The 22,722-nt window shown below is 39.4% G+C and overlaps 1 protein-coding gene across 7 annotated transcripts in view; it reads left to right on the top strand.

The window, feature by feature from the left end:
* VAV3 (vav guanine nucleotide exchange factor 3) overlaps positions 1-22,722 on the top strand; it is a 387,336-nt gene that overhangs the window by 332,946 nt on the left and 31,668 nt on the right. For all 7 annotated transcript variants that reach the window (XM_072968102.1, XM_072968098.1, XM_072968101.1 and 4 more), the window contains 2 exons: positions 14,290-14,355; positions 19,738-19,772. In XM_072968102.1, coding sequence (XP_072824203.1) covers positions 14,290-14,355; positions 19,738-19,772 — 101 coding nt within the window. The remainder of the gene's footprint in view (positions 1-14,289; positions 14,356-19,737; positions 19,773-22,722) is intronic.

Consider the following 22,722-nt stretch of genomic DNA (forward strand, 5'->3'; position numbering starts at 1 on the left):
TCTTCTGTACTAGTTAAGTACTGTGGCTTATTTAGAAATTTTTTTAAAAATTATGCTTTCTAAACTAAACTATTTTCTCCTCTTTTTTTCAAGTGAGTTACTTCACTCATTAGTGTAGAAAGTGGGGTTTTATTGTAGACTGTCATGTTTTCTACATGCTCTGTGTCCACAGAATACAAATTATCCTCCACTGGCTGTCAGGAGCTTTATTTCTTTGAAGAGCTATTAGTCTAGTCTGGGTTATTATTGTAACAACGGTAATTTCTAATGCTGTGGAAGTGGCTGGACTATCTGCATTTTCATTAGAACTTCTTTCAAACAATGAGTGTAAAAATGTTCTCTGTTCAGTCTTTGCATTGAAGGGATTCATTTTCACAGCTTTTTTTCTTTTCTTTTTTTGTGGTCATCTTTTTTTCTTTCTCTTTCCTGGAAAGTTCTATAAAATTGTCTTCAAGTGAAATGAATATAAACTAGGACACTGGCCACCGAGGGGACGTTTCGGAGTGCAGGTGTAGGGCGGCGTTTTTCCTGGGGGCGGCGTGTAGAACAGTCCCGATCCTGCCACGGGACTGATGGTAAACTCGCTGCCTTTAAGTCCCTGTTGCAGCATGCGATAATAAGGGCTCAGGAACTAAGGGGAACATCCTTCGTGCTGAAAGAGGGGCCGGGGGAGGTGGCTCTAATAAGAACACGTGTTAGAAACTGTTTTCCCAGAAAAGATACAGATTATACTTATCAGAGAGGGGGAGAGGGCAAGAGAGAAACGGGCAGCTGTCAAGTCCCGCCGTGCCGTCTGCGGCTTCTCTTACAGTGGAGCGCTTTATAGGTGCTTTTTTCTTAGACTAAAGCTTTTGAAACAGTGAGGATCCTGTGGCCTGTATCATGGGGTTTTCTTTGCTTCGTTGTCATTGACGAATACCCGAATGTTCCACTGGGAGAATTCTGTAAGCTAATTGGAACCAAAAGGCAATTATAAGCAGTAGTACTGTAATCAGTGTGCCAAAAATACATATTTTTATCTACAATTAAATTTTGTTAAATAACTTAGAAAATAGTTGTGATACTTCACCTGACAAAGCATGCGCCTACATGGTCTTTGTTGTAAGGAGTGAAAATGTTTTTACACACATTCTGATTAATTCACAGAAATCTCCATAAAGAAGGTAAATTAGAACTGTGGCTTTAAATTTTATTTATTTATTTTTGTACGGGGAGGTAACTAGGTCTATTTGTTTATTTATTTTTAGAGGAGGTGCTGGGGATTGAACCCAGGACCTCATGCATGCTCAGCATGTGCTCTACCATTTGAGCTATACCCTCCCCCTCTTAGAACCATGGTTTTAAAGGGCCAAATTTATCATCCATCTATAGGATGGAATTTGCAGAATTAAAGTTATGTTGTCTTCCGGACTTCTGGTCTTCTACTTTAGTCCTATATGTTAGGCCAGCCTGCCTTTGGTTTAGGAGAGGCATTGGTAATTTTTAACATCTTTAAGGAAAACACATCCTTAAAGGCAGTTCAGTCCTGTTTTGGGAGAACAATCAAGAAACGAAACATTGCTTTATGTAGAAATTTTTGCCTTTTACATTTTTTTTCAACTCTTTGCCTCAAAGGAAAGAATATAAAGCCAGGAAATAAGTTGAGCTTAGGGAGATTCTCAGGAGGAGGGAACCAATTCCAACCCTTAGAGAGTCCCGCTGGAGCGGCTTTGGGAGGTGGCTCTGGACTTGGCCACAGGCCACCCTTTGCCACCGTCGGAGCCCTCAGGACACAGGGGTAGTGAGTGCAGCCAGCTGACCGTTGTGTCAGTGTACCTTGTCCAGAACTTTTGCATCCCATGTGACTGCTGTATTTACTGTTCAAACAAGCAACCGTCAAGCGATTTTTTTTTTTTTTACAGAGGCATTTTCCTCTTTTTAACTTGGGAAAGAAGAAATGAAGGGTTCAATTGGGGAGATCCTTTTCATAGGAGAGATGTTTTCTCAAACCTTCAGTCACTGACATATTTTCCCTTCTGCCTGAAATTTCCCCTCTACCCCTGTTCTCTTTGATAAACCCTTCTTTAGCATCAGGGTCAATTTGGAAGGGTCACCTTCTCTGAACCCAACAGGCTTCTGTCATAATCATCATACTGTACCTAACTGTGTATTCAGCCTTCCCTCCAAAAAGATAAGAACCATGGCTTTCCTCTCTAGTGCCAACTTCAGAGCTCTAATTTCCATAAAATATGTTATTTACAGGTTTTCAGATTCATTGTTTATTAACTCAAATTACGCTTTATGCTGTTATTTGAAAGACCATCGAAGTATTCATCCATCTTGTCAGATTTAAATGTACCTTTATTATCGCAGACTAGTCTTAAAGCTATTTAACCTTGTGTCCTCAAAGTCTTTATAAAATGGGGATTTTAATACTTAAATGACTCACAAGGGTGTTGTAAAAATCATAGGGAGTAAACTTGAAAGAAAATTGAAAAGGAGAAAAAGTATATTTCTGTATGATGGTTAATGATTTTGAAAGATATGCTTCATTTTCCCAAAGTGGGAAAATGGATGATTGGTTTGGTTTCTTTAAAAACTTTTCCTATTAAATATGGGGAAGGTGAAGTTTTAAGAGTCCTACTAACACACACGGGCTCCTAGAAGACCGCTCTGCTCTCCCAGTTCTGATACCCAATTCTTGAAATTTCTTTCATTGGCTATTAAATGTTTTACTTCATAAGTAGACATAAAAGCACAAATGATAAATTCTGAAGGGGATGTTTGATGTAAACAGGGTAAATTCATGAGCCCTTTCTTCACAGCAGGTTTGGACCAGGAAGGTTTTAGCTGCTCAGGGAGAGTGAAGGAGGAGGGTGGGAAGGAAACAGAGAGGCAGGAATTGACAGACAGCAGACATTGCCTAGGGAACCGTGCGCTTGCCCGTGGCCTCTGGTCTGGGAACTGTTGACTTTTTGTGCTTAAGCCGCCTGTCCTGTACCCCGGACCGGACCCAGACACCCTCTGAGGTGTAAGGAGGGAGGTGAATGGAGTGGTGTTGGCGGGCTTTTCAGCACCTCTGTCTGTAACGTTAGTTGTCCAGTCATTTCCCTATGTTAGGAGGGGACTTTCCTAATTCCATCTAGACCACAGAAGAATATTAACTATAATAGAATTTCCTAAAACTATGTATTTCTTTCTCCTCATCTAAAAATTCAAGTGTGAGGCTGCATCACAGTCAGAGGCAAACAGAACACAAAAGAAATGTTTTTAAAAGCAGCAGATCTCCTTTGTTAAGAAAACTGGCTCCTGATACCCAGAGACTCATGGCTTCGGGGTTGTAAACCCGAGAGTAAACGTCTCTGGGGACTGTGTTTTCCCCGCTTCAGATACCTGCTCCAGGACGTGTCTGTGAAATCCCAAACTTGGTTTTCACCGTGGCCATGACAGCTTTTGAGCCATCCTGGACTTTCCAGGATGCTCCTCAGGTGACCTTGCTTTGCGTCTGTGCTGCGTCTCACCACCTGTCCATCCCTTGTGTAAAATCAGGAGAAGCCAAGGCAGGATTGAAACTGTGGACGTTGGGGACACGAAGCTCTCTGAAGAGAGGAGAGGCCGATGTGGTACAAGTATGTCCTGTAATTATGAGACCTTTATTCTGACAGGTGTTTACCTCAAAATATTGAGTTAAATCGGGGTCCCTAATTACAGGAAAGGAGAAAAAGGCAGAGCATGACTGTAATAGAACAAAGGAGGCCCAGGAGAGATGATTATAGAAGATAATAGACATTAGTAAAAGCCTGGAAGAAACGTTTTCCCTGGATGGCTGCCAACTGGCTCTGATTGAATAGATCATAACCTGAGTTTGCAGGAATGTTTCTAAGTGTGCAGAGTGTACTGTGGGAACCGCCACACCTCCTGACAAAGTGGGTGAGGTCCTAATTGTTAACTCTTAAGATGGGCATTTTTGGGTAACAGTTCTTACCGGTACCTTTCCTGTGTTGGTACAGGGCAAAATGTAGGTTATAACACACCTACGTGAGGACACAGCTGTCTAGAAGTTCCAGCAGTGAAATACGACCTCTTCGTTTCCCAGTAGAGAGTGACAGTATTATGGAAAAAGTTCTGAGGAATTCAGTTATGGTCCTTTTTCTTCCAGTACTTTATCACCACATAAGCTATGTTCTGTCATAATTACTAAAAGTGTGTGTCAATCATGGAACACCTTCAGTGGGCCACCAATGTATAATTGATTTGATACCATGAATGGTTTCATAGAGTGTGCCCCTGGGCATGCCCTTAAGGCTTTGGGGCAAATAATTTATCAAATTGTGACACATATTGAATTTTAATTATTCATGGTAACCTGAGTTCCTGAGGAATTAGTGAAGGAACGTCATTCCTAACAAGTCAACCCTAGGTACCCGGGGAGGTGGAGGGCTTCACACACAGTTGGAGTGGAAGCCGTTAAGGACCTGAACTGTCCTTATCGTCTGTAAATAAGTACAACCGGGTGAAGTGACTGACACAGAGTAGCCCTGATTAAGAATCTGTGAGTTGATTATTCCTTGGTAACAGTAACTGAGCAGAGAACTGTAGGGACTTGGGAAAAGTGCTCGTATAAACAAAGAACTTTGGTAGTAAGAGACCCCAGAAATCCTCGGGTCAAACCCTGCCATTTCACAGATGAGAACACGGAAGCCAAGAGAGGCTGAATGACTTACTCGGGATCTGGAAGCCGGAAGAGAACACGGGCCTCCTGATTCTCTATGCACAACAAATGATTACCTCGTAGGTTGTTTTTTTTTTTTTTCCTGATCCAAAATGTTGTGAAAAATCTATGAAGATAACCAAAGCAAAAGCTGATTAAGGGAAGGACATGGTCTGAGTGGGATCCCTGAAGATAGTAGCCATGTTATGCACATTTAATCTCCTAGTACCTAGCACAGTGTACCTGTTAAGAAGCCAGCACATTTTTCATTGAAGTTCTAATTCTAAGTAAATTCTTCAGAAATACCTAATGCTGCCACGAGCATGTGACCTGCATGGTGCTGTTCCTCAGAACACTTCCTTTGCGATTGCCTAAAATTAAAATCACCAAGGATAGGAAAACATTCATCAATTGTCCGCCAGGATTAGAAAAACAAATGTCTATGTTTTGGACCTTTGCTAATCCTGAGTTATTTGTAGGGGACAGGGCAGGGGGGAGTGGGGGGGAGCTACATAGCCTCTCTCCAAATAGGATTTCTTCCAAGATGTGGTAAAAGTATTCTTCTTTCTGGGTTTTGAATTGAATAATCACTTAGGATTTGGCCTGCCTCCATCAGACTAGGTTTTGCTTGCTGAATTTATTTTCCACTTATTTGGAAGTTGTAAGGTTTCGATTAAAGGTTACAGTGTGTACAGTGTCTTACCCAGTGAGACTTAGGAGAAGAAGCCCCCGGACACCCATAACTAGAAAGCTCCCTTCCCCGCTGGAGAAATCCAGGAGCCTCACAGAGCACATCTTTTGGATAACAAGAAAAATATTCTGCAAAGTCTCATGATGTTGCTATATTCATCTCACATCTTAGTAAGTGTAGAAATACAGCTTACAGCTCTTAAGTGGGTTTTTTTTTTAGTGTACATTTCACAACTTTTTTCTCTTTTTTTGGGGGGTGGGGGGTTGATACTTTTGTCTGCCAAAATTTCAGAGATATAGTAAACATAATAGTGTGTGCACTGGAAAAGCTATCATATATAATGGGGGCCTTTGTCAAATATTTTGATGATTTGATGCAGTTATAAACCCTTACACATTGAAGATAAATTTAATTTCAAAGATCCTAGACCAAGATACATGCTTTTTTTTTTTAGAGCTATTGAGAATTCTAAGCCTATGAGCTACTTACCTACAGATGAATGATGCCAAGAATGTGAATTTCATACAGTCTTTTGAAAAACCTCATGTTTACTGTTTATCCATTGGCCAAAAGTTGAAGGTCTTGTTCTCTTTTGACTAAGAAATGGTAAAAGCACATGGTTTATGGTTTGGTTCTTCTGTGCACGTGCATAAAGATCTTGGAATTCACTGTCATGAGCATTCAGTATAGCCACATGCAATCACGCTTGGCAAGTTTTCAAGGTGTTTGCTGGTGGAAAAAATGTGTATCTTAATCATATAAGGAGCAATTAACAAAGGAAAAACGTGTGTACTTGCAAGGAAGCATTAGGACATTTGAGACACAGAAATGGTCTGAGTGGAATGTAATTATTTCCTGTTCAGGTGAAACTTGTGAGAATCTGTTAACTTGTGGCTTAGCAAGCTTGCATAAACAGTGGTGGGATTAACCACAGGACTAAGCATTTCTATTTTAGTAACATGTGAATAGGCCAACTAGAAAATGAAAATTTAGAAGTAAAAAATATTGAGATTAAATGAAAAGCAATTTTGTGGAAAAAATAGAAAATAGGGGTTTTTTTTAGCATTTACCAAGTGCTTCCACACACCCTAGTTCTTTCATCCTTGTACCACCCGGCGAGGCGTGTGTGGTGGATCTTGTCATCATCCTTGTTTTACCACTGCGCTGTGCCTCCGGTTGCACAGGTTCTATAGCAGAGCTGGGAATAGAATGAGCTCTTTAGATGCCGCTTCCTGCTGTATGGTACTGCCTTTCTCAGCTCCCAGGGACTAGCACTGATAGATACCTGTCTAACTGATGACACTGGTTCCAATGTGGCTGCAGCTATGATCGCAGAGCGCTCCTTACAAAGCCCGGTTTCAGACAAGTTCTTTGTCATGGTCTTCTCTCCTTTCCCGGTCCTTTGGTTCCATTACGTGTACTCGCAAAGCCTGTCAGAACAATTCCAGAATCGTGCTAGCTAAAAGCTATCTATCTCTCCGGTCGATATACTAATTTGTGTATTCACCTGTATTCCCATAATTCACGGCCACCCTTCTATGTCTCTCCCTGACCCCAACCCCTACCCCAGACTGTATTTCTGACAATGAGAGAGTGACTGGCCAGGGTGACAGTTGCTCTGGCTGTTACCCATGTGTGATAAATTGCTTCGTAATCTCCACAGCACCATCAAGCATACATTTAAAGTGTTTAGGGCATTGTAACTTGGGAGAATTCTCTGTCTTTCATAAATAACCATTAATCTGTCCCTTTTACATTCAGCTTCCCACATCTGTTTCAAATTGTTCAGTGCTCTTCCAGGAGTGCATGAAAGCTCCAGTCCAGGTGGTATTAAGGGGATAAATGAGCCACAGGGAAAAGACACTGTATTTTTTTTTTAAAGCAATTCTTTCTCCTTCTTGCAAAGTTAGGAGCCAAGCAATTTACGATTAAGACTTCTGGAGGATATTCTCTGTCACTTTAAGCCATCTTTGTCTATGAGTTTAAAAATGCAGTTTTAACTCTGCCACTCTAGCACACGTTAATGTTTCTCTCCACATAGGTACATTGTACATATCATTTCTACCAGCAAATTTAAATTCATTATGATTCACTGTGGATTCTTATTGAAGAAAAATGAAAAATGGTTATAACCTAAGATCAGTTAGAAATAAATGTGTGAATACGCATTTATGTTTGTGATGTTCAGGAATTTCAGAGATCACTGTCAATAATTTTAGTTTGATCCATTTTTCTAAAGGGAGCAATTTTCTTTTCAGGAAAAAAAGGCATTATTTTATGAATTATAATTTAATATTATGTTGCTTTGTGTCTGCTCCAATATATTTAATGAATATTATATGAATATTATAGAGGTATATCATAGCTCATAACCTATTTCTCAGGTACTTTCCAAACAGAATATTTTCATAAGAATGACCCAACCTGTACTGTTAGATTTATGAAAGTCCCATCACATAATGTAGAGAATGCCCTGCAGAATAAATGCATATAAACATAGCAGTGTTTGGTACATCAGATGACACTTAACTATAAGAGAGGAGTGTTTTCCAGTTGACCTTGAAAGTGTTAAGGGACTCACAACAACAAATATGAGACTGGAGGGTAACTCAAAGAAGACTCCTGGTCTCTGGCACCTGTAATAATAGGCGTGAAAGGAATGACAAGTTGATTACCTGACCCGGAACAAAATGCCTACACAGGAAAGTGAAGGAGGAGGAAATTCAGCTACATGTTTCTTATCAAGGTTAGTAAAAATTTCACAACATCACTGGCTTTGAAAATGCTTTATTTCATAGCTGCAATCTACACTTCCCATCCATGCGTAGGGGATTGACAGCTGCTCCGCCCAAAGACACCCCACCTACACACTACTTTGTTTTTTAATCTTCCAAATGTTGTAGGATGGCTATTCCCTTAGTAAGTGGAAAATCGTTAAATACAGCACATATTATCTCCTGTGGCTAAAACTGACATCTCATAGAAATTAGTGAGGGAATGTAACTTTCTTCGTCTGTTAAGAGATGTTAAATTCTGTCTCACCTGTTTGTCACCTAAGGGACGCCTGTGACCATTGAGGAAGTGTAACCAGCACTGCTAGGGCATTCCATTAAGGAAAAAACAATTCAGAATGACCTTGGTAGTCTGCTTAGCGAAAGATTCTTTCTCCTGGGAGACCTCCAATAATGTTCTTGAAATGCAATGAGAAAGAACAAAATGGTTTTTGATACAGTAACCATGTGTTCTGGTTTACCCATAACAGTCCCGATTCATACCCTTTGTCCTGGTGTAGTTATTAATCACTACCCCATTACTCTCTAAAGATCCTGCTTTGGACGGAAAATTATATAGTTATCCTAGTTTTAGGATATTTCTTATTCAACTATGGCCCCTTCATCGATTTTCTCGAATAGTTTTCAGTTCCCATCCATGCCTTTTAGGTGGAACCCTCAGTTCTAGAAAGGAAGAAAGACAAAACAGGTGGGCCAGTCCATATACCTCCAGAAATTATATAATCTGTTCAGGTGTCTCCTGCTCTCCCGTTCCTTGTGGCCTCTCTTGCTGTCTGCGGTGTGCGGCATTCCCCAACGTGCACTCCTTGTACAAACACCAGGGGTGGGGCCAGCAGAGGCATTCTAAGAGTAATTTCATATAGAAATGGCAGCCTAATGCTTCTCAGCACTTGTCTGTGTAAAGACAAAGTGTGACATATTTTATTCTTTTCAATGAAGAAGAATTTAAGGTCACACTGCTCCTTGACATGGGACTATCAGATTGAGAAATGCCTCAGATAACAAATATTAAGTGCTTGCTATGCGTATGACATTCTGTTATAAAAAGTGATGAAGACGCTGTCCCAGGTCTCAGATAATTCACAGTCTAGTCCTGCAGGAGACCACGTAATCACCTCACGTGGCACATGAACTAACAGTATGTGAAGGGGCAGTGGAACACAGGGTGCAATGAAGTCTGGATCTGCAGACTGAGGAGTATTTTCCAGAAGATATGATAGAGGCAGTAACATGTGACCCGAGTTTGGCAGAGAAGTGACGTATTGGCCTGTAGGAGGGGGCCTGCAGCACCTTTGTTTTGGGGAGATAGGCGCTGTTACAGTGGCTGACACACACTGTCACAGAGCATCACTCCTTCGTCTGAACTCTGCATTCCATAGGATAAGACCTTTTATTCTTTTTCTGATTTTTGGATGACAAACAGGAGGTGACAGTTTACCATTCATATAACAGCCATCGTTTTCCAATTTGTTGACACATCTTCCAATATAGTTTTTTTTAATTGAAGTACCTTCAGTTACAGTGTGTCCATTTCTGGTGTACAGCACAATGTCCCAGTCATGCATATGCCTATGTATGTTTATTTTCATATTCTTTTTCATTAAAGGTTATTACAAGTTACTGAACATAGTTCCCTGTGCTATACAGCAGAAACTTTTAATCTATTTTTATATATAGTGGCTATTTGTAAATCTCAAACTCCCAAATTTATCCCTTCCCACCCCCCCTACCCCAGTAACCTTAAGATTGTTTACTATGTCTGCTAGTCTGTTTTGTAGATGAGTTCATAGTGTCCTTGTCCTTTCTTTTTTTTAGATTCCAGATATGAGTGATATCATATGGTATTTTTCTTTCTCTTTCTGGCTTACTTTACTTAGAATGATGATCTCTTGGCCTATCCATGTTGCTGCAAATGGCATTATTTTATTCTTTTTTATGGCTGAGTATTATTCCATTGTATAAATATACCACAACTTCTTTATCCAGTCACCTGTCAATGGACATTTAGGTTGCTTCCATGTCTCGGCTATTGTAAATAGTGCTGCTGTGAACATTGGGGTGCATGTCTCTTTGAATTAAGGTTCCCTCCGGATATATGCCCAGGAATGGGACTGCTGGATCATATGGTAAGTCTATTTTTAGTTTTTTGAGGAATCTCCATACTGTTTTCCATAATGGCTGCACCAAACTACATTCCCACCAGCAGTGTAGGAGGGTTCCCTTGTCTCCACACCTTCTCCAGCATTTATTGTTTGTGGACTTTTGAATGATGGCCATTCTGACGGGTGTGAGGTGACACCTCATTGTAGTTTTGATTTGCATTTCTCTGATAATTAGGGATATTGAGCATTTTTTCCTGTGCCTATGGGACATTTGTATGTCTTCACTGGAGAAGTCTTGTTTAGGTCTTCTGCCTGACATTGGATTGTGTTGTTTGTTTTGTTAAGTTGTATGAGTTGTTTATATATTCTGGAAATGAAGCCCTTGTCAGACTCATCTTTTGCAAATATTTTCTCTCATTCCATAGGTTGTCTTTTGTTTTGCCTATGGTTTCCCCAGCTCTGCAAAAGCTTATACATTTAATTAGGTCTCAGTTGTTTATTTTTGCTCTTATTCCTATTGTCTGAGACCGCCTTAGGAGAACATTGCTAAGATTTATGTCAGAGAATGTTTTCTTCTAGGAGGTTTATCGTGTCTTGTCTTATATTTAAGTCTTTAAGCTATTTTGAGTTTATTTTTGTGTATAGAGTGAGGGAGTGTTCTAACTTCATTGATGTACATGCTGCTGTCCAGTTTTCCCAATACCACTTGCTAAAGAGACTGTCTTTTCTCCCTTGTATATTCTTGCCTCCTTTATCGAAGATTAATTGACCATAGGTTTGTGGGTTTATTGCTGGGCTCTGTATTCTGTTCCATTGATCCACATGTCTGTTTTTATGTCAATACTACACTGTTTTGATTACTGTAGCTCTGTAGTATTGTCTGAAGTGTGGGAGGGTTATTCCTCCAGCTTTGTTCTTTTTCTTCAGTATTTCTTTGGCAATTCTGGGTCTTTTGTGATTCCATATAAATTTTAGGATTGTTTATTCTAGTTCTGTGAAAAATGTCATGGGTAATTTGATAGGGATTGCATTAAAACTCTATATTGCCTTGGGTGGTAGGGCCATTTTAACAATGCTGATTCTTCCAATCCAAGAACATGGGATATCTTTCCATTTCTTTAAATCATCTTTAATTTCCTTAACCAACATTTTGTTCTCCATGTAAAAGTGTTTCGCCTTCTTGGTTAGATAAATTCCCAAGTATTTTATTATTTTGGATGCAATTTTAAAAGGGATTGTTTCGTTACTTTCTTTTCCTGCAAATTCAATTTTAGTGTAAAAAAATGCAACTGATTTTTGTATGTTAATCTTGTATCCTGCTACTTTGCCTAATTCTTTTATTAGCTCTAGTAGTTTTCATGTGGCGCTTTTAGGGTTTTCAATATATAGCATCATGTCATCCCCATATAGTGACAATTTTACCTCTTCTCTTCCAATTTGGATTCCTTTTATTTCCAGTACAGTTTTAAAAAACCATTATAAAGCTCTTGCTTAGGCCTTTCCCCTGAAAAAACAGACTTAGCTCCTTTAACACACTCTCAGAGGCTTTATTTTACTTTTTAAAGACAATCACCCTTATCGTCTTCTCTTCTGAGCCCCCATCAGTATATGCTTCTCACCGCCCCCTTATATTTTGTACTCAGGTAGCATTGCAGTATTACATATTTATATATAAAGGTCTACTAGTCATATAGTCCCCAAATATTACATTTGTTTACTTGTATCTCAGTGCCATGCTTAAAATAAAGCACCAAAAAGCACTCGGTAAGTAGCTGAATGAAGGAAGCACTTCAGCACTTCATTCAACCCTCAGAGTTACTGTGCTGCCATCACACTAGCCTGAGTCTCCTCCTCCTGGTGGTGCCCTCCTGCCTTCTTAGTTACACTAACTTCTGTAAGTTGTTTATTTTCTCCTCACTGCATGTTCTCCCATGACAGTGTTGCTCGTACGATTTCAAATTTCCCCTCTGTGTGATTGTCGTCTAAGCCTGTTATCTTTGGACAGATTGTGCAGTCACCCCCGTCCTTGACTTTTCCCCCATTCTTTAACTCTCATAGACTTCTCTTCCCATATCTAATCCACAGGCAAGTCCCAAACACCATAGTGAAATGTCACCTGTAGCAAATAGTTCCCTTTAAATGGGGTCTAATAATGGACAACACATCGCCATCTTTGTTAAAACCCAGCACATTTTACATTCACGTGCTCCCCTCTTCCATGTAGCCTTCTGGCAAACCCCCAATACTTCCTAATTTCCACAGCCTCTCTTCTGTACCGCTCTAACAGCTTTTAGGCCTTTCTGCTTGGTATTATATGCATACAAAGCTTGTGAAAATGTAGGGGGAAACAAGAACTGTTTTTATAAATGTTTGCGTTTTTTTTTTCAGTGTCTAAATGAACACTAGTGTATTTGTTGGATAAATGAGGGAATATTCCGCTCAATTCTTGCCAAAATTAGTATCTTCTCCTTGCTTGGTTACTGAACTGATCTCCCTGGATCCGACCCTGACCCTGCCCTTTCCTCCTCTTTTCCTCTCACCTCTGACTCTGCCACCTTTTCTGCTCCACTGCCCCTCCCTTTCCCATTCTCCCTTCCCCCATCTTCCCTTTTTCCTTCTCTTCATCTTCATCCTCATCAGTCTTTAATTCTGGATTCCCATTTTTTTAAAATTTTCTCCACAAACTCATAGCCCAGATCTCTGAGAACAAAGGGGTAACTGCTTCAAGAGGGAGACGTTTTCTGATTCTTTTTGTTGTTGTTACTCTTCTGTTAAAAATTTTAGAGCCTGTAGGAGCCAATTATAATGTGACTTACTTATCTGAGGTACCAAGAAGCAAGCAATTTTTTTCTATATATATATTTTTTTTTTAATTGAAGTATAGTCAGTTTACAATTTTGTGTCAGTTTCTGGTGTACAGCATAATGCTTCAGTCATACATGAATATACATTTGTTTTCATATTCTTTTTCACCATAAGTTGCTACAAGATATTGAATATAGTTCCCTGTGCTATAGAGTATGGACTTGTTTATCTAGTTTATATATATTAGTATCTGCAACTCTCGAACTCCTAACTTATCCCTTCCCACCCTCTTCCCTCCCTGGTGACCATAAGTTTGTTTTCTCTGTCTGAGAGTCTGTTTCTGTTTTGTAAATAAGTTCGTTTGTCTTTTTAGATTCCACATATAAATGATATTATATGGTATTTCAAGCCCAGTTTCTGAACAAGGAGAAATAATCTCAAAAGAACTTTTTAAGTACATGTTCTGATTGTTGTGGTATGTTTTGAGTATAGTTCGTCTTTCTGGAAAAGGGAAACAGTTGTGTCATGAGCTTGGTTTAAAGAGGAACCTGACTAAGTATTTTTTGGTCCATTTTGTGCTTAGGTTTTCTTACCGTTAATTTCCTCCTCCTCGCCTCATTTACAATGCCATTTTGCGTTAAAAGCCTTTCCTCTGACAAGATGTCGTCTTCCTTTAGTCATTATCCTATTTTTTTCTCCTGAATCTGAGCATCATTGCTAAAACGTCGTAACACGCTGTGTTCCGCTGCCACCTGTCTTGCAATGTCTCGTCCTGCTGGAGGAACGTTCTCAGGGGTTCTGTTAGGGGCACCAGTAGTAACCATTTAAATCAAATTCCTAGTCAGTTCTGGGCTTGCACAAAACCGGTGTGATCTACTTGTGTGAATGATGATAAAACTGAAAGACACAGAATGCTGTTATCTCTATATGGAATTGAGGGGTGTGCAGTTAACAAAACTGAGTGGTGGACTGGAGAGTTGAACTTGAATTCTCACTATTATTGTGACCGGAAGCTGTGTGTAAGTAACAGCTATAAACCCTCTGCTCATGCTCCCCTCCCCAAGCCACAGCACGCTAACACTTAGGACTGGATTCCAAGTGGAAGCAGTCCTGAGGATCCCGAGTAGCACCGCCATGTACAGACCATTATGGGGTGATCATTTGTGTTAAGTGTGTTCTCAACACTGGCTTTTCCCCCCTCTAATTTAGGGTAGAAATTTAGCATCTGGAGAGGTTGGATTTTTTCCGAGCGATGCTGTGAAGCCTTGCCCCTGTGTAAGTACGAATATTTTACTTTTTCCTACTTTGTTTTGTTTTTTGATGCTGTAATTGTGCAAGAATGTACAAAGGATACTGGTTTGGTCCCTCATTAATTTTATTAATATTTTCTGGGGATCATATTATTTCATGTTTAAAGGTATGGCCAATGTCATCAAGATTACAAAATCATTATGATACACCATTGTCAGAAAATATTATTAAACGTTAAGGGAATATATGCAAGAGGGAAATTTAAATTTGTAAACAAACAATTTAATTTTGTAAATTCTACAAAGTTTTAGAAGGAAGAAACTAAGGCTACTGATCAGATGTACAAATTTCCCTCTTCCCCCTGAGGTGAGAGTGGTAGGGTCTAATGTATTTCTGGTTACTTTGAGCTACAGAGAGCTTACACTCCAACCAGTGTTTGAAAGCATGCTAGAAAGCATGCAAGTCCACAGATGCTTCAATCAAATCTCTTAGTACATTTTTCTATGCTTTAGTATCATAATGACATTTTCTGAAAACCTCAAACACATTAGGCAGATAAAAGAAGAATGATGTAACAAAATGTACTCTGGTGCTTTATGAAATTTATAAATTTCTGTTTAGGGTGACATTTTATCATAATTTGGTGTTTATTCTACGAAGCTTTTTAAGTTCTTAATTCTAAGTAAATGAAGTTCTTTTACTAACATAATGGAGTTAATAGTTTGGAGGAAAAAAATCTTTCTTGAACTGTCTTGCTTGCTATATTTCAGTCCTTCCTAGATTTCTATTATAAGTGGGAATGTCTGTCATCCTTGACCTCAGGTGTGGTCTGTAGAGTAATTCACTCCACTTATTCAAGCTTCAATTCAAAAGCAAAGGGAATCCAAAAAAGGTTTACTCTATGTCTATTGTTTCTGTGATCTAATGCCACGTATTTGTTATCTTACATAATAGTCTTTTAAAAAAAAAACTGATAGCACTCTTAAGTGGCTACAAAGCCATTTTTGCTTCTCTATTCTGTCATTTATATGAACAAGCTTCAGGCTTCCTGTGCTTAAAGAAGTAATGTTTTATGTAGGCAGGTAGCAGGGAATTAAGCTGTTTGGTAACCTAAAAGACATAAAATCAAAACTTTTATGCATTTTATGTACCAAGCCTTGAATAAGGCATAAAATGACATTTGAAGTTTTATTTTAGGACTAGGCTGGCACATAGTAGGTATTTAGTAAACTTTACATGAATGAACAAAGGGGTGAAAAAGCAAACGAAAGCCCCTGATTGTAGGTAACTAACAATGCCAGCTACTAATTAAATCAGCGTATAGACTCATATTGGATGGTATTGGTGACCTAGTTAGTTACTAGAAAGAGAAACAGGTTCCGAATTTTCAGCTGACAAAGAGTTATTGAGGAACACATAAGTATGAGTAGGTCTGCCAACTAAATATGATTGTTCTGTAGCTTAAAGTTAATGAATAGCTACTAAAATTGCACTGCTTAATGAAATTATAGATCCGTTTGTTGGTTTGTAGGTCAGGTTAGGTGAAGGTAAGTGGAAGGAGGTGAAGGAACATAAGAGACCACCCACTTCCAGCCCTATGGTAACTGGAGACAAAGCCTGGAGCCACAGCACAGTGCAAACTGGGGTATCTCTCTGTGGATCCCAGAGCCCTCAGTAGGGGAGCAAGAAGAAAACAGAAGATATGCTTATCTTTGTCTTGGATCTGGGTTGGAAAAAGAAAGCAGTGTCTCTTCCCTAAGAAATCTTAACTTTAGATCCAAAAACCATCCATGTGTGGGGTTGAAATTCAGACCGGATCTGTGACCTAAATAATTCTAAACTAGAAGCATAGTGTAGAATGATTCCACATTGCATCCCCAATACAAGTACAAATTCTTTCTAGATTGGAGCCTCAAAGGATTTCTACAGATAAAGTCTCAAGGATTATAAAATTCACAATTTGGAATCACTAAATTTTATGAAGAAATAAAAGTCTAAGAGGAAAACAAGTCACTCTCCAAACTGGGCATATTCAAAAAGAATTAGATAAAGTAATTTAAGTGGAAACATTATTAGACACAGTTGGATAGAATTGGATAGAAAACTGGAAGAAAAATCTGAAGAAATTTCTCAGTGAACAGTCCAGAGAGATTAGGAGGAAGAAAATGTAACAGAATGGAGTGATCAATTTCAAATACGTCTTATTGAAGGAGAGAATATAGATAATTTTGGGAAAGCATTGTTCAAATAAATGGCTGAGAATTTTCCAGAATTTACAATAAAACGAATGTATAGAGTAAAGTTCAGTACCTGGCCACATTTAGTGAAACTGCAGACCATCGAAGACAAAGAGAAAGTATTAAAACCAACTACAGAGTACCTATACAGCGTTGCTGAGAGATGCACAGCTAACAGCAGCAGTAATGGAAGCAGTAAGGGTTCTTGTGGTAATAGTCAAGTATCTCCTATTGAACCAGTCCTCCTATACAAAATAACTACAAACTCTGGATAAACATTTGTTTACAAAAACGTCTGAAGGTTCTGGTTAAGAGGAGGTTACACTCAGAGGGGGGTGACACTAGGTGATGTTCCTGGTTTTATGGCTACTTGCACCCAATTCAGATAGAGATCTCACAGTGTTTCTGGCTTGAAGAGACAGAATATGGAGTGTGAAGCAAATACAAGCTGGAAAGGGAAATAGGAGATCTAAGAAAGGAAGGCGTCGGGAGGGGGGACCCTCAGATTCTGTGTAAGATGGTTCCCCAGTCTCTGTCTTAGTGGTACAGACTCCAGGTAGCTCAGAGTAAGCTGAGAATTCAGTTGCCTCTTAACCGCAGCTGGGTAAGGGAAGACAAGGGTTTGTAGTTGGGATTCAGCCAAGGTTACTGCCTGCTTGAGGAGAAGCCACACTCTTTGTAGGAACATAGCAGAATCTAGGGCCTCTTCAGTGTATCAGATGGTCCAAGAGACTATCCACAACGACTCAGTGCACAGAGAAACAGGAAACACAAACCACACTTCAAGGAAGAGACAGTCGACGGGTAGCAACCCTCAGATGTCCCAGATGACGGCCTTTGCAGGAAAGGATTTTTAAAGTAGCTGTTACAGTAACTGTGCTCAGGGACCTAACGGGAAAGACAGTTGATCCTTGAAACACTGAAGGGTTAGTTCGTGGGCCTTCCAAGCAGCGGAAGATCCACCTATATCCAGCTGCAGCCCTCCACATCCACAGTTCCACCCCCAGAGTCAACCAAGCGCAGATCGTACAGTGTTGCAGTATGTACTACTGAAAACAAAAATCCACATGTAAGTGGAGCCACGCAGTTCAAGCCCGTGTTGTTCAAGGGTCAACTGTATGTTCACGATGAGTGGGTAGGAAACCTCGGCAGAGAAACAGGATCTATAAAAAGGCACCAAATGGAAATTCTATACAGTGAAACTTCAGTATTTGAAGAAGTAAGAATATTTTTAAAGAAAACTACTGGCAACTTAGAAAGTTATGTTTCCTCAGTAAGGATGAAATAATGACTTTTCTAGCCTAACAAACACAAAGCTCACTTTTACCTGTCTCATCTGGTTTCTGTAAGATGTACTTTAGGAAGACGCATGTATCCTGCATTATTTTACATGTATGCTATGTTCCCACTAACATGTTCTTTCAAACTCGGTATCCACAGCAGACATTTAATGGTAAACAGCCTATGATAAAGGCAGAAAAAGGCGCCAGAGGAAAATGGTCAAAGCTGAAAATATGCTCAAGGATGAGAGTATCCAGAAGAAAACCGTCTGTGGCCTTTCACATGAAAGGCCCATTCAGACAAGGGCCCAGAGCACACAGAAAAGAAAAGGAGGGAGGGGCTCGCGTCAGATGGAAAAGGACAGAACTCCTACCTCAGTTATGGGAGTCCTAGCTCTTCACACAACGGGGTACAAACACCCCCCCGGACGGAGAAGCGGCTCCAGCAGGACATACCAGGACGGGACGGCCTCAGATCTGTTCTGCTTTAGAATTCTACGTTGCCCTTCGTTCATGTGGGTCTTTCCCTGCTAAGAAAATCTACAGCCAGTGAATGCTGAAGCTCTTCCCAAGGGAGAGAGAGATTGGTTTAGGAATAAGCATACATTTGAAGAATACAGAGAGGGAGAGGGAAGGAGAAAATATTTTTTCCCAACAGATTGCAGAGGCTACGTGTGTCTAATCAAAAGGGAACTTTTTTTTTAAATGGAGGTAATGGGGGTGGAACCCAGGCCCTGCTGCATGCTAGGCGTGTGCTCTGCCACTGAGCTCTTGCCCTCCCCCACGAAAGGGAAACTGTTGAAGATTGATTTCTACTTATGAAAACAAGGTGGTATAACAAAGTATTTGCAGGATTTGAATAGGTTCAAAATTCGGTATTATTTGCTGTGTATCAGGATTCTACATGGTGGTAAACTTTAAAATGTGATCTATGGGATAAAGTATTTAAATATTAAGAACTTTAGAGATGTTCTGACCAAGAAGATAATTTTTTATATGTAACTCTTCATCTGGAAGGTCAAAATAGTAACAGCCCATGATGAAAATGGACATGCTAGAGAGAGATTCACTTTGACCAGATCTCAGTTACAAATGAGAGTAATGGCATTTTTAATTAACCAACATAAAAAGCCTCAGGAATACCAAGGAATATATACATCAGACTCAGGGGATACAAAAAAATTTTCTAACCACAAGACAAACTATCTCTACTCTCAGTCTTGTCTTAGGGATTTATAAACTTCGTCCCCCTTTGCACAGCATGCATTTTGTTATTTTATGAATATTAGCATGCCTTCTTTGGCTTTGTTCATTTTCTAGTTGTAATCAGCAACTCGAAGGTTTTTTTTTTCTTTCTTTGTGTAGAAATTGCAATGGTTTTCTCTTTTGCAAAGCTCCATAGGTGAAAAAAGAAAAATATATCCCATGGCTTTTTCATAAATAAAAGGTTTCCCAGTTGGTACCAAGACTTCAAAAGCAGCATTTAAAACGTGTGTTACAAAGTAAGAGTCTATTTCCAAGGGATATTGTTTATTTTGCCTGTTTTTCCAATGTCTTAGGAAAGCAGAGTGCCATTTGGTTTTCCTAACATTTTCATTTTAATTTGCTATGATAGGATTAAAAAAAGATTCCAATTCATATTTTTCCTGTTATCTCTTCCTTTAGAGGTACAGTGGCAGTAGAAAGAATGAATTAAAGTAATGTGAATTATTTTCTACATACCTGACATACACCATGAGTCACTGTGTGTAACATTGCCAATGGATTGTTCGTTGTAGGACTGCGCTCCTGGGGGTTTTACAAAGCTGAGTCAGCTGAACTGAATTAATGATTGATTTCTAAAAGCTCCCTTTAAGTAAACAATCTATTTTTGCCTTTTTATATCCTAGGTGCCCAAACCAGTAGATTATTCTTGCCAACCCTGGTAAGTATTAAAAATGTTTATGTAGCTAAGTTGAAATATCATACCCTTAGCTCGAGGACGCCTTAAACATGGGAGTAGTAAACAGCGTTCCATTTCCATTTGTCCTGGCTAAAGGTGTTTTCAGATGCAACAAAACACCATAATGAATTTATGTAGTGGGGTGTGTGTGTGTGTATACAACTGCATGTACCTGACTGTAAATTCAAAGTTTGTACCAGCCACAGAGGGGGATGGGATATGCGCAAATATATATATATATATAGTATTTTAGAAGAGTCGATTTCATGAAGCAGAGGAAAAAAGTATAATTCCATTGTCTGAAACTAAAAATTAGCCCAGAAAGGATAGTAGAGCCTAAAAATAGAGTTTACAACACACAATATGGTAGGAGCAAGATGTAGCCACATCTAAAGTTTTAGGTCTGTGTGGAGCTCACTTACCACTTGGAGGCTGGCATTAGCACTTACAGAACCAAGGAAGCAAAGTAGATAATGATTATTATTTTTTAGACATTATGAGTTTAAGGGGAAGTGAGATCTTCAACCGGAAAAAAATCTATTTAGAATCTAGGACAGTTATAATCATCATGTAACAACCAACGTATACTGGGTACTTACACGTTTTATTTCATTCCGTCTTTCTGGTATCTGTATAAGGAAGGTTGTTATTAATTTTACAGATGAGGAAACAACGATTAAGGCCAAGCAACTAGTCAGTGGTAGATAGAGCCAGGATTCCAAGTTATTCCATTTCCACCATCTGTCAAAGTACAAATCATAAGTATGTTTACTTTTATGTTTGCTGAATTTTGAATTTGGCTTCTCTTAAAAGATGATTGGATCTGTTTTCATTTTGATATTGAAATACATACATACAAATTAGATATCAGGATATGTATATAAATGAGATTCTGAGCATGAAACAGTGCTAGTTCAGTTTGCAAGTGTAGATAGCACCTGCGTTGTCTGATACTGTTAAAATATTCTGATTATTTGGTTACATAAACAAAGCATGGGAAGTGCCAGGTTGCTGTACGAATACATTGTCCCAAGTACAGGATTCCTCTCCTCAGCCCTGTCCCTGGCACACCTGCCTTCTGCAGCCATGGTCTCCTTTCTCTGACATCCCCCCCTGGCCTTCAGCACTGAGCTTGCTGAAGAAATTGAAGCAGGCTTGTGATGGACCTAGAAATCTTTGCTATTTGTTTAGTTGGTTTAAGACAGATTCAAGGTCTTAGTTTTCATGGAATTAAAGACTGTAATCCTGAAAGCAATTAAATTTGAATAGAGCTGATAGCATCCATGATCAAACTGAAAAAATATCAAGAACTGGTGAGATCCTGCGAGTGTGAAGATTTCTCTTTTCTTTTAGTATTTTTCATAGAAGGCAGAGTAGTTACAAAAATAATGATTTTTAGAGATAGTCATGCCACAGACTACATGGATTTTATGAAATAAACTGATGAGTTACCTGGGAACCATTTGGGGGCACAAGAGATTAGCCCTTGATTCCTTTATTTTAAAATGTTCTTTTGTGCCAGTTTGTAAAATTCTATTGAAAATATAACCATTTAGAATAGTTTGTTCCTAATGATTAAAAAAAATGAAGATGTTCACATGAGGGAAGACCCTTGAAAATAGGAAGAAATAAAAATGTGGAATTTTTAAATTACTTTTTTTTTAATCAGCTTGGACAATTTATTCACACTAAGCAGTTAGTTTCATATTAAATGCCTTCTGCTGGGACAAAATGATCAACTATACTGGAAAATAGAACCTTCAATTCTAGAATTACTAAACTGTTTAGAGAAGATGACACTGTGGTTCTCAAGTCGTAAAGAAGTTGAATATCACCAACTGTATAGTGTATTCATTCTTTCCATATTTACAAACAAGTTGTTACCACAACGTAGACTTTGTCTCTCATACAGACCATGGAATACACCACAATTCAAGCGGTATTATCTTCAGCAATCTAGCTGTGTTTTGGGGTGCATGAAGGCAGGGATGAGGCATGGGGCTTAAATCTGGGAAACTGTCTCAAAATCCATATGACAGAAAGAACACAGATGCCAAGGGCCCTACCTCATCCTCCAAGTCGTCAGGCAACTTACCTCTTCCTGCCCTTGCAGGAGACACGCGATAGAAGATAAATTACGTGGGGAAATTGAGCCATACAGGGCCTGGACTTGGAAAGAGCAGGCCCAGCAGAGACTGGGGAGATGCCAAACTGCAAACAGAGGGGTCAAATTAAGGAAAGTCAGTATACAGACGGGGGATGATGCCCTGTTCCAGGACCAGCCCCGTTTCAGTGCTGGGACAGCTGGGTCCCAGACACGTGGGCTGCCCTTCTCCTTGTGTCCAGAAAGGAATCTGGAAGACTTTTCTCTAAAGAAACTGAATAGACTCGAGTTAAAAACCTAAAATCCAGCCCCTCCCTCAGGTTCTAGCCAAACGATCAGGTTCCCAAGGAGCTTACCTTCCTCTCCCCACACAGAGCTTCCAGCCCATTCTTGGATGCCTCCCTCTTAACTATGAGCAGACAACCAAGAGCAACCAGACATTTGAGAAAAACCTTGAAGTAGAGAACAGATAAAATGGAAAAAAAAGAAACCTGGAAGAAAGACAAACATTAGAATGGGCAAAAGATTTGTTTTTAAAGCCTTTAACTTACATTCTCAGAATTAAGAGATGAAAATACATCCAGAGAAGTGAGCTGGATGTTTTATAAAAGGAACAATCAGAGAACATTCAAGAGCTCTTCTAAATTAAATATTGAGTAAAGGAACTGGAAAGTAAAATTGAGCAAATCCTCCAGAAAAATCAAAGAGATAATATGAGAGAAAAGAGAGAGAAAAATCAATCGACCCTAGAAACCCAGCCTGCAGTTGGTAGGAACTCCAGGAGACACTGAAAGCAGCAATTACCAAAGAAATAATACAAACATTTCT

The sequence above is a fragment of the Vicugna pacos genome, chromosome 9 (genome assembly GCF_048564905.1).
Source record: "Vicugna pacos chromosome 9, VicPac4, whole genome shotgun sequence".
Lineage (NCBI taxonomy): Eukaryota > Metazoa > Chordata > Mammalia > Artiodactyla > Camelidae > Vicugna > Vicugna pacos.